The 19,240-nt window shown below is 38.4% G+C and overlaps 2 protein-coding genes across 3 annotated transcripts in view; one reads left to right on the top strand and one right to left on the bottom strand.

The window, feature by feature from the left end:
- The window catches only part of LOC139942987 (uncharacterized), a 59,913-nt gene that overhangs the window by 36,879 nt on the left and 3,794 nt on the right, over positions 1-19,240 (bottom strand). The window contains exons 4-5 of the mRNA XM_071939801.1: positions 18,132-18,239; positions 17,021-17,140 (exon numbers count right to left, since the gene is read on the bottom strand). Coding sequence (XP_071795902.1) covers positions 17,021-17,140; positions 18,132-18,239 — 228 coding nt within the window. The remainder of the gene's footprint in view (positions 1-17,020; positions 17,141-18,131; positions 18,240-19,240) is intronic.
- On the top strand, positions 1,029-14,157 carry LOC139942992 (cholesterol 7-desaturase nvd-like). 2 transcript variants are annotated; one of them, XM_071939806.1, is made up of 7 exons: positions 1,029-1,648; positions 2,538-2,726; positions 4,662-4,840; positions 5,274-5,326; positions 6,165-6,294; positions 12,241-12,411; positions 13,880-14,157. In XM_071939806.1, exons 1-7 carry the CDS (start codon positions 1,198-1,200, stop codon positions 14,036-14,038), a joined length of 1,332 nt encoding a protein of 443 aa, XP_071795907.1. In that variant the 5' UTR covers positions 1,029-1,197; the 3' UTR covers positions 14,039-14,157. The 2 variants fall into 2 exon arrangements, with proteins under 2 accessions (XP_071795907.1, XP_071795908.1); XM_071939807.1 differs by having other exon boundaries at positions 12,241-12,396.

Genomic DNA, 19,240 nt, shown 5'->3' on the forward strand with positions numbered 1-19,240 from the left:
GTCAAACGTTTAGGGCATAACTTCCGTCCAGACCCTGGTAAGATATAGTTGTTTCAAAGTGACAGTGGGGTATGGGTTACACTATTGGTAATTTTCAAATACCAGTCTCAAGGATATGCATACAATAACAAACCTGTATGCAGTTGGGCTCAGTTGGTCGTAGAAGTTGCGAGTGAATAATGGAAGAATCACTTCTTTTTTCGTACAAGTTATGTGCTTTTAGATGCCTAGAGTTCGAGAGCTCAGCTGAGGTATCGAATTCAATTAAACTATTTAAGTGGGAAATTACTTCTTTCTCAACGCTCTCCATTGCTCGTTACAAAGGAGGTTTTTATGAACAATTATTCTGAGTAATTATACCAATAGTGTCCAGTGTCTTTAAAGGCAGTGGTAATTTTTACTCAAAATAATAAATAAGCACAGAATGGTAGCGAGTAATGGGGAACTGTTGATAGTATAAAACATTGTGAGAAACGGCTCCCTCTGAAGTAACGTAGTTCTTCGAGAAAGAAGTAGTTTTTCCACGAATTTGATTTGAGCCCTCAAAATTAGAATTTGAGGTCCCGAAATCAAGCATCTGAAAGCACACAACTTCGTGTGACAAGGTTTTTTTTTTCTTTCTTTTATAGTTGTCTAGTCGTAACTTCGACGACCAATTGAGCTAAAAATGTTCACAGGTTTGTTATTGCATATGTTATCACCAAGTGAGAAGACTTGATAATTACCAATTGTGTCCAGTGTCTTTAAGGGCTATCAGTCATGTATATGACCCCCAAAAACCGGCATTACGCTGCAGCACACTGATCATGGCACGAGCCCCATAGTGCACTAATAAAACAAACTTCATCAGGGCAATGGTCGGTACTGTTTTAGAAACAAGACAGATCCTCTTGTATGATAGACTTGGCCTTGTATAAAGGTTTCGCAAAGTCACTGCAACCTTTCAGGTCACAGATCAAAAGGTTTGTTTTTACACGTTGCATAAAAGGGGCGAGTCTATAGGACTCATTAATGAGTAGCCTGAACATCCGATGTCACACTTCGAGGCTCGTGAATAACGCCAGAAAGTGGCCTCTATCCTAGGTCAATCCTCTATTTAAAAAGACAGGGGCCCAGCCTTACACGTGAGAACATCGTTGCCTTTCAGAGCTGTGAGTTTCATATCTGTTCAGAAACCGTGTTTAGATTGTTGTAAAAATGGCGACGGTTCTTTCTTCCCTGATGCTGCTGATAGCTGCAGTGGTTGTGGCCATTGGTGTTTATGGCCCTACACAAATATATCAAGACTTTTTTACAACATTTAGGACTGCCACAGAAAGTCCTCTCTTTACGTCCTTACTCAACACAGGACTAGGTTACATCAACATCACTTCCCTGTTAGCGTTTTCTCTGCTCTCTGGTTTGATTTACGCAACACGACTTGCCTACAACTTCCTCTTCAATCCAATGGAGCACTATGGAAGCGAAGCAGAGACAGCATACAACATCATTAAACCATCCCCGGGAAAGACCACGGAGGAACGCATGCGGGAGATGAAACAAAGGCGGGATATTGGGGATATCCCTCCCGTTTATCCCAATGGATGGTTCGTGGTGATCAGAAGTGACGAACTCAAGAAAGGAGAAACAAAATGTGTGAATGTTCTTGGTATGTGAAAAACATAAAGCAAACTGTTTATTAGAAGCACCGTTAAGCCTTTTTGTATTATAGATTATTCAATCACACGGTGTCTATGCTGTATGTTAATTTAACCAGTTATTAACTGTTTAATTTTGTTGTTGGAGTAGTTCAAAGCAGTGTGTATGGTAAACTATCATGTCATCAATGTTTTAGTTCACCTTGGTAGAAAACGGGCGTCGGAAAACCATGGGAGAAGTTTACTGTACATGTGGTAACATAAAACCGCAGAGACTTGGGAGAAAACTCCCCTGAGACAGCGGTTCAGTCTTTGTTGTAAAACGTCAGCAGGTGACCGACCTTGCCCTGGCCACTCAAACTTAAATAATGTTTCCCAAGCGCGTTTTTCTAGGAGTCAAGGGAAATGCTTAGCTGCTAACTGGCAGTTTAATGCACCTTCGTTTGACAAAGTTTTTGACTTGATCAAAATGGATTAAGTGAGTGATATTAAACTTTTAGTGTGAAATTATGAGAAAAATAAACAATTGGGTGATGATGAGAAATACTTCAATGTTTTCGAAAATGGCTTGTCAAGCAAAAGAAATTCAAGCAAAAGAGAAACGACTCCAAACATGTCGAGAAGAAACTCCCACGATGATTGCTAAACTGTACAACGTCGTCTTAATTGTTTCTCTCCCACTGTCATAATGGCGATGCATTTTTACTGATACGTCAATGCATGTTTACTGTTTGAGAAGTCCTTTAAGGGTCCTATTTTTTAAAGTTTTTTTTTTTTGCTTTTACCAGTAATAGCTTTTGAATTATTGTCTAATTTTGTTATGTGCTTGTATACATTTTGAGGAAAGCGCACAATAATACAAATCAAATGTATTATTATTACTATTTCTTCGTTATGAAGGTATGAATCTTGCGGCATTCCGTGGAGAGAGTGGTCGTTCTTACATCGTAGATGCCTACTGTCCTCATCTTGGAGCTAATCTTGGGATGGGAGGTAAAGTAGAAGGTGACTGCATCGCTTGCCCATTCCACGGGTGGACGTTCAGAGGAGACGATGGCAAATGCGTCAAAATTCACTACGCGGAAAAGGGCAAGTTCACCTGTTGTTTTATTTACCTTGTTAGAAAAATTGTTTTTAACAAAATCACAGCGACTTAGATTGCTACCTCACTAGTGACCTGTAAATTATGGTAGGGTATATTTTTCCCAGTACCATCTTTACAACAGATATAGTTCCATGTTTTATACAGTTGCTATTTCAATATACTGTCGTCTATGTATGTTTGTTCTTATTTAAATGAGTTTACGGGTCCCTATTTGGCGGGCCTGTGCGTGCCTGTTCGTGAATTCCCTTTTGCACCACAATGTGCTTTTGTATGTGTGCAATGGGTTTCTTATAATGTGCCCATTTATCCGTCACTCAGTGACACTCCTGGCGCTGTAACATGTATAATTTCCTGCAAGGTATGTTGGTCTGCACTTGAATTATGATACTTACAGCCATTGGACACTTTCGGTAAACAGTATTGTCCAAGGCCCACACTTCGTGTACCAAAAATTATATATAAAGTAACAAACCTGTGAGAATTTAGGCTCAATCGGTCATCGGAGTCGGGAGAAAATAACGGGAAAACCCACTCTTGTTTCCGCACGTTTCGCCGTGTCATGACATGTGAGTTGTTTAAAATGAATCCGTAATTCTCGCTATCGAGAATTGATATTGTTTTGATGTTTTCTCAAAAAGTAAAGAATTTCATGGAATAATATTTCAAGGTTAGTCTTTCACCGTTTCCTTCTGTAAACCCTGTAAATTATCCGTAAATCTGTGAACTTTTAATTTTTTTCTGTACCGAAAGTGTATAATGGCTTTAATCCTTTTTAGCACCATGTAATGGTTTACAAGGTGCTGTACTGCCAATCAACCTAGGAACAACAGGTCGAATTTCTCTCTTTCCGATAAGTGCACTGGCATATTTCACGTGAATTACACAACACACGGGACCCACGGCTTTATGTTCCATCCAAAGGACGAAGCATCATGGTTAAGTGTTTTGATTAAGGACACAGGTGTCCCGACTGGGAATCGAACCCACACTCTGCTGCTCAGAAAAAAACAGAGTTTGAATCCGGTGCTCTTAACCGATAGGCCATGGCAAGGTGAAACTAAACTAAACTAAACTTTAAACTGTTGGAAAACAAGTAGAGGGTCAGCTGGCACACTATAATCACATCCTACTCCGAAATCGCAAAATTGTTTAAACCACTTTTCAGTCATACAGTCATACAATGTGTTTATTAAATCGGAAAACTACGAGCCTTCAGTGAGTGAGTGTACACGAGGAAAGACTGTACAGACTATGACACCGAACGGGGGCACTGGAAGAAGCTTGAAAAGAGATAGCGTGAACGTCTGACGTCACATTTAAAGGCTTGTGCCAGAGACCGGCCTCAGACTACGTGCAAACTTATTTTTGACCTACCCTCATTTCACATCCGCAGTCAAATTCTTTGGCGGACGTGACAGGAGTGTACTGTTTGGAAAGCCGATCCCTGCACGTCTGTCCAATGATATCGTTGTATCCAATGGAATCACTGGATCTGAAGAGACCCATTCTAGAACAACAAGACACGCAGCTATTCTTAGATAAACTTAGCGATGAATACCCGTGTCGAGGCAAATTCCCTACTTTCAGTGAGTAAAATCATATCTGCCACAGAAATACAGTCCGACGGCAATCCAACCAAAAAGTGACGACGAACAACATGTCCTTGGATAACTTTGACAAAAGAAGACCCCAAACCAAACCAAGTTCATCATTGCCATGGAGTCATTTTTCCCTTCACGCTAAACTTCTCGGCCCAGGCAGCCAAGCTTGAATATATTCAGTAAGAATGGTTGCATTCGGGTCCATTATGAGGAAGTAATACTTATAAAGGATCGCAACTGCATTGGGCGATTAAGAACAGTCTATACTTTTCAGAAGAAGAAAAACAACCAAATAATAATATACAACTCATTTTACAGTGCCCGCATTTGCAAAGGTAAAGACACATCGATCTCTGGAGATCAATCATCTGATCATGCTCTGGTACCACGCTGAGGGAGATGAGCCTTCCTGGTTCCCCCCTGAGTTCGAGGAAGTCAAGACTGGTCAATATACTTACCAAGGATTCAGCGCTGTCTTCTATGACTGTCATATACAGGTTTATTTTTTTTAATTATTTTCACAATCATTCAGGCACGATATACATTGAGGCTTGACCGAGTCATGGGGAAATTCCCATGTAACAGTGGGCCAGTCTATGTTGTAAAATAAATCAGCAGGTGACTGACCTTGCTTTGGCCACGTAAACTTAAAGTATGTTTTTCAAACGTATTTAATACTAAGAGAAAATTTGATTTAAATTCGCACCAAGAACCATCGTCTGGAAAAAAAAAAATGTTTGACACGATGAAAATGGAATTAGTGAGTAAGATTAAACTAGTGTGAATTGGTGACAATGGTCGATTATGAAAAGTACGTGATTTTACCGACCATTCACAAAGCTGTTTGCCCCCGTTGGAATCTTTTAAGGACCTCTATCTAGTCAGAAATTAAAGCCTTTTACTAATTGGATTAGCTCTTTAATCTTGCAGGATGTTGCTGAAAATCATGCTGATAAAGCACACTTTAATGTCTTACATGCATCGTAAGTATCATTACATTTTCTTGTACACTTCACCATGATAGTGTCTTCATTGCTGTTTTCTTTATGTATTTGTCATTTACAACTGCTAGAGAACAGTTATATTATGTTTTAGTATAAAATAAAGGCACCAGGCGTGGATTTCACAAAGAGTTAGGACTAGTCTTATCTCGAGTTGGGACCAGTTACTCGTTCTAACTTAGGACTCTTTGTGAAATCGACCCCAGACGCTTTTGGTAATCACACATGGGCATTACATGATCTTCGTAAGGTCGTAGTGTTGTGTGAACACGATGATTCATCTCTGATCGATGGCCAGCTGTGGCCAACAGTGAATTTGTTTTGTTCCAATACTTGATGTTTACAAGTTCTTTTCAGATAATGTTTAAGAGAGTGAAGCATACTTTGAATAACTAAGTATTGCATACAAAGAAGCAACCATGCGGCTGTTAAATCACTGGTGGCAGTGATCATTGTTCATTGATGCTGGGACGTTCTAACTCCTCTCATGGTATTTTCTCTACGGTTATTATATTGAAAACACAGTGGGTACAAAATGTATGGTTACACATGTGTTGAAATTAACACAGTTTGCGTTCGATTAGCTTCCGCCGCTGTGACGAACATGTCACACCTTTCGGTGTCGATTGACGTCATGCACCTCGGGCCAGCCCCAAGTGACCATCTCCACAAACATGGAACTTTGGGTTGACCCGTGTTACGTGAAAGCTATTCTTACGTACCGGTGGCAGACCGGGGTCGACCCGGGGAAGCTAATCGAACGCACCCAATGTAAACAGTCGGTTCCCTTGTGGTTTCTTGACGTGTTGTTTTTCTTCAGAAAAGACCCGTGCATAGGTTTTGACTTTAACCTGAAGTGTGAGTTTAGCGAGGAACGTAAACACGTAAATGTTGTCTCCACGACAGCGGTGAGGAAAAACGAACCATTGAATAAGTGGATGCTAGAAGAGGTGAGCGGGGCAATCAACCAATGAACAATAATTTCCTTTTTTTTCAAAGCATGTGGGTATTTTTTGCAACACAAAACATAATGTCCACAGATTTACATTTAACTTACTCAGTTTGAAGATAATGATGGTAGAAAACTTCCCTGAAAATATTACTTACCGATGTGCTGTAGTTTTTGAGAAATTAGTAAAACAAAAAAAATCACAAAAGAATATATATTTCGTCTCAGGAGTCAGTGAGATGAACATTATTTAGCATGTAAAAACGTGTTAAAGGCAGTGGACACTATCGGTAACTGTCAAAGACTAGCCTTCACAGTTGTTGTATCTCAACATATGCATAAAATAACTAACCTGTGAAAAATTGAGCTCAATCGGTCATCAAAGTTGCGAGATAATAATGAAAGAAGAAAATACCCTTGTCACACGAAGTTGTGTGCGTTTAGATGGTTGATTTCGAGACCTCAAGTTCTAAATCTGAGGTCTGAACATCAAATTCGTGGAAAATTACGTCTTTCTCGAAAACTATGGCACTCCAGAGGGAGCCGTTTCTCGCAAAGTTTTATACGATCAACATCTATCCATTACTCGTCACCAAGAAAGGTTTTATGCTAATAATTGTTTTGAGTAATTACCAATAGTGTCCACTGCCTTTAACCGGTTATAGTATGTTATGGTAAAACACCATAACTGTTTTTTAGGTGTTCGGGTAATGAACCCGAACACCTCTTATTTTTGTTCGTTTTTTAGGTGTTCGGGTATTGAACCCGAACACCTCTTATTTTTGTTCGTTTTTTTTACTTCTTCTTCTTCTTCTCAGCGTCCCTTGTCCGCTAACAAAAGCGCCTTTCCAAAACTTGAAACTTCACACATAGTTAGCGATCTGGTAGGAGAAGAAACCGTGTGAGTTACGTCATGATGACGTCATCAATTCTTGAGTTATGAATATTCAAAGTTTAATAATTCAAAAAATCATAACTGATCTACATGAGGGATTCTTACAATCGAAACATCATCGTAATCGTCATTGTAAACTCCGTAAACGCCTCACAGACATGACCCCATTTTGATGTTGTCTTCCGGCTCAAAAGAGAGGTTGAAAATTTCAAAATTCACGTCTAAAGAACAACGTAAGCCCCATTGGTATGTGCATAAACATTGCACGTAGGCATACACACAACGGGTAGTGTATTAGCGGTACAGCAGAGCACGCTCCAGTGATCATCCATTCTGCTTATTAGCGGCGATTGTCCGCTAAAAAAATCACACTTCCCAAGCACATATAAAGTTGAAACTTCACACATTGTTAGATATTTATAAGGAGAAGAAACCGTTTGAGTTATGTCACGATGACGTCATCAATTCTTGAGTTATGAATTTTCAAAGTATATTATTTTAAAAACAAATAACTTTTGATCTACATGATGGGTTGTTACAATCGACATGATCTACATGATGGGTTGTTACAATCGACACATCATCGGAAAGTTCGTTAAAAACTCCGTAAAAGCCTCGCAGACGTGATCCCATTTTGATCTCGTCTTCTGGTTCAAAATCGAGTGTGAAAACTCATAATTTCATGTATAAAGAACTACGAAATTTCCCCATTGGTTGTGCGTAACACGTGATGTGGCGTACACGTGTAATGTATTAGTATAGGCATAGTTTATTTGGTAGCATGCTGCCAAGTTTATTGTACTCTGTGCCATTGCGTGATATGCATAGAGCTATTTAGCTCCATTTAGAGCTGTATAGCTCTATTATGCAGAACGATGCGAAAACGATTTCCTCTCAATCTTCGGCGTCAAATTGTTCAAATGTTACCCTTCTGATGGCTTAGTGGTCAATGTGGAATTGAAGACGAAGTTTCGCTGAGATGGCCACCTACTTCAGAGATTCATGGGACTTTTAATTATGTGAGAAAACAACAGTACAAAATGACGAACATTGGTCATGTTTTGGTTAAACACCGAGATAGAGACGCTACATCGACCGACCACTCCCCCCGGGTGAAGGGCGTTTTGGGCCCACGGAATTCGCGTCAGTATTACAATATCTATCGCTTCTTGAACTTAGCATAATCATGAATTGTTTTGATTATTTGTTAAAACAACTATCCAAGTTATTCTGAGTTAAATATTTTGAAAAAGAAATCTCTGGAATAACATAAGCCCTTTTAAACTTTCTCTTGTAGGAAAGGACGTTACGTAAACTAATCTATTTCTACTTCCACGCACAGACATGGATGTTACAATACAAAACAATCAAAGAAAACAGAATGGTTAAAGCATATGGCCCAAGCAATTAGGAGTGGTCTTGCTAAAATAAACTGCCGGATTAAACAAAACTTTAGTACAAACAAGTAAATAAAACAATCCAGATTTTCATCTTCTTCCTTTCTTCGTCCCTTTTCCTCGAACAAAAGCACACTTCCCAAACTCGTATAAACTTGAAACTTCGCACATAGTTAGATATGCATTAGGAGCAGAATAATGTGTTAGTTAGGTCATGATGACGTCATCCATTCTTGAGTTATAAAAATCCAAAGTTTATTATTTCAAAAAATCATTATTTTTGATCCACGTGATGGTTCTTACAATCGATACATAATCGAAAAGGTCGTTAAAAACTTCGTAAAGGCCTTGCAGACATGACCCCATTTTTACCTTGTCTTCTGGTTCAAATCAGATTTTGTGTGTATTTTCGTCAAAAATACATTTTTGTGTTTTGACTACTATTGTACTGCGTTGATCACACCGGTTCTCGTCCGATCAGTGAAGTTAGGCAACATCGGACCCGGTCAGTACTTCGATGGAAACCCGCGAAACGAGTTGTTGATGTTGTTTGTTTTTTGTTTTTGGTTTTTTTTTTTACTTCTTTTTAAAAATATTATATCAGCTTCGTTTATAGTCTGTTTTCAATGCGTCTTCAACAAACATTTCCCTTTCGTTTAGTTAGTCTCTTCTCCAGTCATCATTATTCATAAGTTCCTATGTCCTCAACCAAAAATGCTATTTTGACAATCTATAAATCATATGAAAGGGCTTTACGTATAGAGTCTATTTTTAAGGCGTTTTTACCAAACATTTCCCTTCCGGTTAGTTAGTCTCTTCTCTAATCGTGATTATTCATCAGGTCCGATTTCCTCAACCACAAAAGCTATTTTAACAATCTACACATCATATGAAAGGGTTTTACGTACTTATGTTGGTGACCTTCCCTTGACCTTTTGACCTTTCTAAACCGCATGTAAAATGCTTTGAAAAGGCCTATTTTCATGTTTTTTTCCGTTGATAATTGTCCACCAGGGTGTATTTTTGTACTCCCGGAAGCCGAACACCGTATTTTTGTAATTAACAAAAATTCTATGTCTAGTTATATGCTAAATCTAATACTTAAATAATGTTTGTGACATTGTTTTACTCATTTCTGAAATACTATAGCACCTCAGTAAGTAATATTTTAAGTTAAGCTTCTACTATCATTATCTTCAAACTGTTTAAGTTTCATGTAAATCTATGGACATTGTGTACCAAGTACATATACCATTCCACTCCTCAAAACACACTCACAAGTAATTTAGACATTGCGGTAAGAACGGAATATTGTTTAAGAATACTTTCTATCTGAGTAAGTATACCAAAGGGTATAAACAAGTCATTTCATGGAAGAATAGTAATAATAATAATAAAACCATTCTTATATAGCGCATATCACCGTGAGGTCCCTATGCGCTGTAAAAGGAAATCAACAATTATTGTACAAAGTAAACAGAAATGTTTTCAACCGGGTTTTGAATTGTTCTGCTGTCTCAGCCTGTTTAACAACCTCTGGAAGACTGTTCCATAACTGAACTGCTGCATATTGGAAAGAGCGGGGAACCGTACGACTTGGTTTTGATAACTGGGGGGGGGGGGGGGGGGGTCAGAAGGGATTTATTTGAAGATCGCAGATTCCTGGTTGTTTTGTACTCCTGAACTAAGCTTTGAAGATAAACAGGGGCAATACCATGGATACATTGATAAGTCAGAACTTATCAAAATGAGGACCTTCATTTCATATACCAATAATCTCTACCACTTAATCTTAGATCTTGTCTTTATACCACAAAATTCAAATCTCTCTCTCTCAAAAACTTATCTTATGTCACAGGTAATTGTGTCTGTTTTCATTCGTTTAGTTTTTTACTATTACTGCGCAATGAACACCCAACTGGGTAGATATGTGCGCATTATAAGTCTTTTTGTTGCTAGTCCCCTGACACTTGGTAATGCTAATACGGAGGTTGCGCATGCAAACGGATAAAGCTTCTTAAATGTTTAAAGCTTCTTTTTTGTAATTTGCCTATTTGTATCTTGTATATTTCTCTAATTGTTTATTTTATTGTTTAAAATGCGCTTAGAGGCTTTTGCATTAGGAGCTTTACAAAATGTCTTATTATTAGCTGTTCCGACCTACCGTCGGAACAGGTTTTGTTTTCGTCTAGATTTTTATTGTTTTTATTATTATTCTTTGTTTCCGCCTAAAAACCCCATTGCATTTGTACACGTTTTTTGTTTATTCCTAATCTCCCAAACCACAAGGTCAAAAGAGTTAAATCATAATATATCAAATTGGAGCTTAGAACTTAAGCTTAATTCTAAATGTGACAAATGTTAAAATTCTTAATTAATTAACCACGTGACCCTCATTTGCATATTTAATTGGGAAATCTTTGTAGCACCATATCTCAAGAAGTTCACGGCAGATTCTTACCCTGTTTGTTTGTATAGACTCCTTGGGGATTGGAGATTAATTTTGAAAAACCGTGACCTCAAGTTGACCTCTACTTCCGGGTCAACCGGAACTGGAACTATATATCAAGTACTATACAACCAATTTCAAACTTTTTTCAGTTTAAGACCCCTTAGGCGTTGAAAATAAACTTTGAAAAACCGTGACCTCAAGTTGACCTCTACTTCCGAGTCACCCGGAAGTGTGACCATATCTCAAGAAGTACATGGCCGACTTTTAGACTGTTTGTAGTTATAGACTCCGTGGGGATTGGAGATACATTTTGAAACACCGTGACCTCAGGTTGACCTCTACTTCCGGGTCAACCCAAAGTGGAACAATATCAATTTTCTAACTTTTTTCAGTCAGAGACTCCTTAGGCATTGGAGATTAGCCTTAGGTTACCATGACCCCATGTCGACCTCTAATTCCGAGTCAACCGGAAGTGGCACCTTACCTTAAGACACTTTTCAGCATTTTCAAACCTTTTTTTCAGTTATAGACTCCTTGGTCATTTTAGCACATACTCCAAGCGTGTCTTGTTGTTGTTGCTGCTGCTGCTGCTGCTGGTGCGACGGACATGTCATCATTATGACGTCATACGCTACTCGATATATCCGCTATACGTGCAGACGACACTGATGTCCTGCCTGAACGAGTAATAAGTATGTTACGGATAGCTAAACGTATGCGTATGCGTATCCGTTCGCCCGTGAAACGTCCCTAATATTAACCAGTTCACCACGAAAACTACATGGTTCAGCTCCACCCTACATACACATTCTCTTGACACCTCGTACAACTAGACCAGGTCTATCGATCTATCAGCAATAAAAAATATGCTCCATGTTCCTCGAATTTGCCTGGCCAGTTACGGGGACAGGGCTTACTTCAACATAGCACCAAGACTCTGGAACTCACTTCAGGAATACCTCAGACAAATACACAACATCACTCTCTTCCACCAGAAACTCAAAACTCTTGCTTGCTTTCAAACATCTTGACAAAACTTGACCGGCGCCTTTGAATGTTTTTCTGTTTCAGTAAAGTGCGCCTTATAAAAGGTGTTGATTATTATCATTATTATTATTATTATTATTATTATTATTATTATTATTATTATTATTATTATTATTATTATATTTTTCACAATTAAAGTGCAATGTGTTCATATAGATCGGGCCAGGATTGAGTTACTACTTTGACGAAACACAACGAGCGCGTTTTCTAGTGAGTAGTACTCCAGTCGGACCGATGCGACAAAGGACTATGGCTGTGGGTTATTCCGGTACAGGAATCATTGATAGAATCAAAACAAAGATTGCTATCAAGGTATTCTTACAAGTAGTAAGTCAAAACTGTTTAGTAATTCGTCAAAATGTAAAGGAACATTTGACGGAATTGGTTTTGCTAATTGAACAGTTGCTGGCAGTGTAAGCACCTTATGTAATCCACGATACGCATAAACTGCCAAACCTGTAGATGTTTGAGAACGATCGGCCATGGCTTACGATATTTTCCTTCCTACACATTCTTTTTGACGACAGGTTTGTTTTTTACTTTTGCCCTTCCCTTGACGGCCTGTGCTTGTTTTAATCGAATTGTCCGAAGAATAAAAACAATAATAAAGAAAAGAAAAAAAATGAATAGAAAATCTGCCCCTGTTAAATTAAGCAATCCAAAGATACACACGAACTATGTTCCTTTACTGTGGCGTTGTCGTTAACCTGTTAAAAGGCACTGGACACCTTTGGTAATAAATTTTCAAAGACCAGTTTTCTCACTTGCCGTATCTCAACTATGCATAAACTGTGAAATTTTTGACTCAATGGTTCGTTCAAGTTGCAAGAAAAATGATAACAGAAAAAACACTCTTGTTGTACAAAATAGTTTGCTTTCATGTTGGAATAAAGGGCTTCTGGCCACAAGTCTTTTATCGTTTTTTTTTTCAATCTTTTTTTTTTCATTTTAGTGAGAAATTACCCCATTACGAGTCGTTTTCACAATGTTTTATACTATCAACAGCTCTTCGTTGCTCGTTACCGAGTAAGGTTTTACGCTCACTGGCCTCCTTGGTAATATTGTCAAAGACCAGTGTTCTTACTTGATGTATCCCAACATAATATGCACATCGAGACTAATCTGTGACAATTGGGACTTAGTTGGTAATCGAAGTTGCAAGAAATTATGGAAAGAAAAAACACCATTGTTGCACAACCTAGTTTGCTATCAGATGCTTAAAGAGGGTGTTTTCGGATTTAAATGTTATTAAGTTCTTTAGAGGGGTCCCTATCAACAGCTTTCCTTTAATCGTAAGTAACTGTTCATGCTAAAAAATATTTTGAGATTACCAACAGTGTCCAGTGCCTTTAAAACAATCTTAAATTTCTATGTATGGTTATATGATGAATGTAAAAACCCAACAATGTAAACTACATTGAGCAGTCGAGCTACCCTTAACCCACCCAAGTGTGAAGTCAAAAGTCCAAAATGTCATAGTCCCGACCCTGGATAGGTTTGGGTACTTTTTCTAACACAAAACACATCGTCAAAACAATTACTTTAAACTTACATAGTTTGAAAATAATAATAAGGCTTCTGTATGGCCAGAAGTCTTTCATTATTTAAGTGAGAAATTATCTCCGTCTCAAAAACGACGTTACTTCAGAGGGAGTCGTTTCTCACCATGTTGAAAACTATCAACAGCTCTCCGTTGCTCGTTACCAAGTAAGGTTGTATGCTAATAATTATTTTGAGTAATTAGCAGTAGTGTCCACTGCCTTTAAACAACTATTTTATCCTAATTCTCTGATAGGCAAGTGCTGACGTTCTGGTCTGGGCAAACAAAACATATAGGCCTACGCCGCTTTTCGTGAAAGAGGATCAACTTATAAAGGAACACCGAAGATGGTTTGCTCAGTTCTACACCAAGAATAGCCCCAGATACAATCCCAATGCTTCATTAGAATGGTAGAATGGTCTGCCACAAACCAATTACATTACAACATTCAAACTTCAGTTAAAGACACACCTGGGGTGGATTTCACAAAGGTAGTCCTAACTTAGGACCAGTCCTAAGTTAGGATGAGTTACGGGTCCTAACTTAGGACCAGTCCTATCTCTTAGCAATGCCTAGGACTAGTCCTAAGTTAGGACTACCTTTGTGAAATCCACCCCTGTTCTGTTAAAGGGCTGGGTACTTTTTACACAATGTCCACAGATTTACATTAATTTTAACAGTTTGAAGAATGATAATAATAGAAAGCTTTTCTTAAAGCATTAATTATTTAAAGACCATTTTGGGTAAAATATATTGGTGGCCTAGAATGTCCTATATCGGCCTCTTTTCACAATTTCATCCCGGTTTTTTTTTTAAGGCAAACCAGCTAATCTCTGGGGTATTGCTTTTCTCAATAAATCTTCTGAATAGTGCTTAAAAAGTCCATATTTTCCAAAACTGGAAACTTCCTTCATTGTTTACTTTTTCAGTGGAATTACTGGCTAAATGTGCTTCAAAAATTGTAGTAATTAGACTCCGCACTCTCATGCTTTTGCACACGTCACGTGACACACATCCCAGAAAAGTATGTGGGAAACACTTATGAATGCGTGTGTCCCGCATGTATGTGTGTGTCGTGCATGTTGGCCCCAATTAGTGTTTCACATTGTTATTGTATTGTGAAGATGTTTACTGATGAAAGATAAATGACATCGGGCTATCGCTAAATGAGGACACTAAAGTTGTTTTATCAAAGCTTAAAATAACCCATTGTCAGCTGTTAACAATGGTGTATATTATAGTCGTATCTACCATACAATGGTGCTGTCGTCTGATGTACTTGACATAGACCTACATACTCGTTTCTCATCTGTTGTTTTTCTGATTAAATAGCCTGGGACACACAACAAAGTGTCCACAGCATTACATTAAACTTAAACAGTTTAAAGGAAGTGAGATTTTATTAAACTTGAAGTGAGGATACATTATAATTTATTCCTCCTTGATTAAACTTATACAGTTTAAAAGAAGTGGGATGCAGACTTAATGTCAGATGTAGTCGTATATGGCGCACGTATCTACCAAACAAGGTCCTCGAAGGTGCCGAGTCAGAAAGATAGAACATTGCAGTGATGAATTCTGAGACCCAATTATGTAGCACCTCTTAAAGGTTTACAAGGTGTTACGGCGCATACAGCAGGCAACCAGAAACACCGGGGAAAACCCCCTTCTCCACTCAATAAGTGCACTGCCATGTGTTCTTTACATGCGTTACACAACAAATGGGACCAACGACTTTACGTCCCAACCAAAAGACGAAGCAATTGTTAAAGGCAGTGGACACTGTTGGTAATTATTCAAAATAATTATTAGCATAAAACCTTTCTTGGTGACGAGTAATAGGGAGAGGTTGATGGTATAAAACATTGTGAGAAACGGCACCCTCTGAAGTGCCATAGTTTTCGAGAAAGACGTAATTTTCCACGAATTTGATTTCGAGACCTCAGGTTTAGAACTTGAGGTCTCGAAATCAACCATCTAAACGCACACACCTTCGTGTGACAACGGTGTTTTTTTCTTTCATTCATATCTCGCAAGTTCGATGACCGATTGAGCTCAAATTTCCACATGTTCATTATTTTATGCATATGTTGAGATACACCAACTGTGGAGGCTAGTCTTTGACAATTACCAATAGTGTCCACGGCCTTTAAGTATCTTGCTTAAGCACACAAGTGTCACGGCGGGGGATTCGAACCCACACTCTGCTGATCAGAAACACCAGAGTTTGTATTCGGTGCTCTTAACCGCTCGTTCACGCCACTTCTTGTTACCAAATGACTTTTTTGTAGGTTGCTGTGTAATGGAGATCAATTAACATTTCTTGTACTGAATTAATCACTTATGATCATTAAAATTCCGTTTTGAAGTTAAACATTATTATGTGTTTGTATTTTTTTTTTTTTTTTTTTTTACGCAACATTTAATATTTTTGAATTTTCTAGCACAAAGATGACGTTACCATTGCGTTAGTGCTCATGTTCCGACAAACACTAATCAAGGTAGAAAATAAAGAAGTAACCTGCCCTAGTCGTTTGAGAGGTGAGGGAGGACGAATATTATTCTACTGAAAAAGAGGAGAATTAAAAAAACTCTACAAAAGCACAATGTGACCTCTCATAAACACGTCTATTGCAACCAGAAAAAAAACACACCAGTATTCTTACTTTTCACGAGCGATTTGCAAAGATTACAGTCAAGATCATATATTCACCATGTATCCAAGCCCTTAAACACGTCGCTATGCAGCGCAGTACAACCATGAGCAAGTTCGATCAAGGGACTAAAGTTGAATAATTATTGGCGACCATTGGGCGATTTTGCCTGATACCCAGGATGTATTTCATGCATAGCTAAACCATGATGGAACATTGACAATGGTTGCTGATAGAACTTGTTCCCAGGTACCACCGCGACAGTGTCAGCAGACACCAAGAGTTTAAAGATCGGTGAGGAGTTGCTGTACTGTGGGAACCAGTTAGCCTGAAAATCTGACGTCACACTCTGAGACTCGTGAATCGCCGGAGAGTGACCTCGAGCTTAGGTCGATCCTCTCCATATTGACCTTTCACCTAAATTCATTTTACACACAGTCGAATCCTACACCAACATTACATGCAAGTACAAGTATTGTACATTATATACAGCACGGCAAGGCATGTTTTGATTGGTCCGAGGTGATGTTTGTCAGCTGCACTAACGATCACCTCGCGGACCAATCAAAGTACATCATTAAAGCAACGTCACTGCACGTTCATTCATGACATCATTGTTTCCAATGAAATATCTGACTCTAAAAAAACAGGTACCTGTCTTTATACTGTGGATAAAGACATGGGCCCAGTCTAGGGACCAGTCTAATTTAACTACTGAGATAATTAGAAGCATGTTACTCACCACATCCAAACTCGTCTTCCATACCATCGCACCTTGAAAAACCATCACAAATATAGTCAGAAGGAATGCAGTGTTCCCCATCAGGACACATGTAGTAATTGATGTACGAGCAATCGGGGTCTGTGGAAACGAGCACAATTTTACTTTTGGTAATTGTCAAAGACCAGTCTTCTCACTTGTTGTATTTCAACATATACATAAAATAACTTGGATAATTTTAGCTCAAATCGTCTTCGAAGTTGCGAGATAATAATGAAATAAAACAACCCCTTGTCACCCGAAGTTGTGTGCTTTCAGATGCTTGGCTTCAATACCTCAAATTCTAAATCTGAGGTCTCGAAATCAAATTCGTGGAAAATTACTTCTTTCTCGAAAACTACGTCACCAATTCGGACACCGCCTAACACTCGCAAGATTGTTATTTTACAGGGCGCCCTCAAGTGATATTAACTTTGGTATTATTTTCATTGTGTCGGGAATGTTTTGTTTTTTTGTACATGCTTTAGGTTTACTACGCGTTCATTCTTTACAAAGTAAGTGCAGAAAATAGGAGTTAGCTTAACTGTGATATGCAAATAATGGTTATCGCAAGCGCAGAATTTTGTGGTGAGCAAGCACAGTCATAACATCGGGTCCTGGTTTGAAGACTGGGGAAAAAAAACAAGAAGTCTTCGGTCTTCATCTGATACTTACCATCTTTACATGTTAAAAAAGAATCTCTTAGTAAATGTGACAAACAAGTCTAGAATGGAATAAACTTTATACCTGTTCACATCGGAGATTCTTCTTCCATACAAACATTCAAATCACTTCCAAAACCTTTTTTTTCTGTTTCTGTCTAGCATCTGTTCATGTTCTAGGTTTCTGTGAGGCGCTTTGATCTCGTTAAAATGCGCTATATAAATACACAATAAATTCTAAATAATTTCCCGATTTTTTCTATGATCATCTCCCTTAATCCATTTCCCCTCTTTTTTTCTATAAATGGAGAATGTTTTTGTTAGTACTTGACTATGCCTCTGAAGAAGGTCCGGTTTGGATCGAAAGCTAAGGCAATCTACCCTTACTACTCATTAATATTAATATTTTTTAATATTAATAATGGTCTTACCGCATCCATATTCATCCTCTTTGACGAAGCAGTCTGGGATGCCATCACACAATGCAGAGCCAGGCAAACACTTCTGGTTGTAGCATTGAAACTCACCTGGATCACATTCTATATCAAAGAAGAAAAAGATACAATCGAGGTTATCAATCAAGAGGTATTCGAAGCCTAAACATCTGACGTCACACTTCGATAATTCCTCAAATGCCCAATCAATCGTGCTCATAAAACCTCATAGTGCCAATGACCCAACTTCCCTGTGACCGCGTAGCCTACACTTTAATTGTCGTATCGTTCCCCAATAAAACCCAAAACTTTTTACAGGGTGTCACAAAAAAGGGTAATCCGACTGTTAAGGGTTTTATGGCCAGCAGAAACAATGTCTGAAGGCCAGAATAAAATGGGTTCAAAAGTGAACCAGCTGCATTTTTGCACCACACCTTCAAGACAGTGGTGCTCCATGATCTTTTGATGCATGACTCTGGAATGTAACCCAATGTATCATTGGAAAACACAAGGCTTCGGCTAAGGCTTCGGCTTTAAGATGATGCCATGCTTTTTGCTGGTAAACATATACTCTGGCCATAAAAACCCTTTACAGGAGGATTACCTTTTTTGAGACACCCTGTAGCATTGTAATCACTCAGAGAAGAACAAAATGAAGCGCAATCAAGTGTGTTTACACAATCGTTATTATTCTCAAGAATTGATTTAACATGTTCGTGTCCACTTAGTACATGTATCCAAGCCATGTGTTAGTGATCAATCAAGAGATATCCACGTTTAATGGTAAAGAAGGATACAAAAGTCACTAAAGCCTGATCTTTTTAAAGGAACACGTTGCCTTGGATCGATCGAGTTGGTCTTTGAAAAGCGTTCTGTAATCCATTTGTTTTTAAAATGCATATGGGTAGAAAGATGATGTACAAGTAGAATACAATGATCTACACAAAATATGCCTCGAAATTGCGTGGTTTTCTTTTTACCTCGTCGACTAACACGGTCGGCCATTTATGGAAGTCACATTTTTGACTCGTTTTCCTTTAAAGGATTTGGGTACTTTTTCAAAATGTCCATAGATTTACATTAAACTTACAGGGTTTGAAGATAAT

Source organism: Asterias amurensis, chromosome 10, assembly GCF_032118995.1.
Source record: "Asterias amurensis chromosome 10, ASM3211899v1".
Lineage (NCBI taxonomy): Eukaryota > Metazoa > Echinodermata > Asteroidea > Forcipulatida > Asteriidae > Asterias > Asterias amurensis.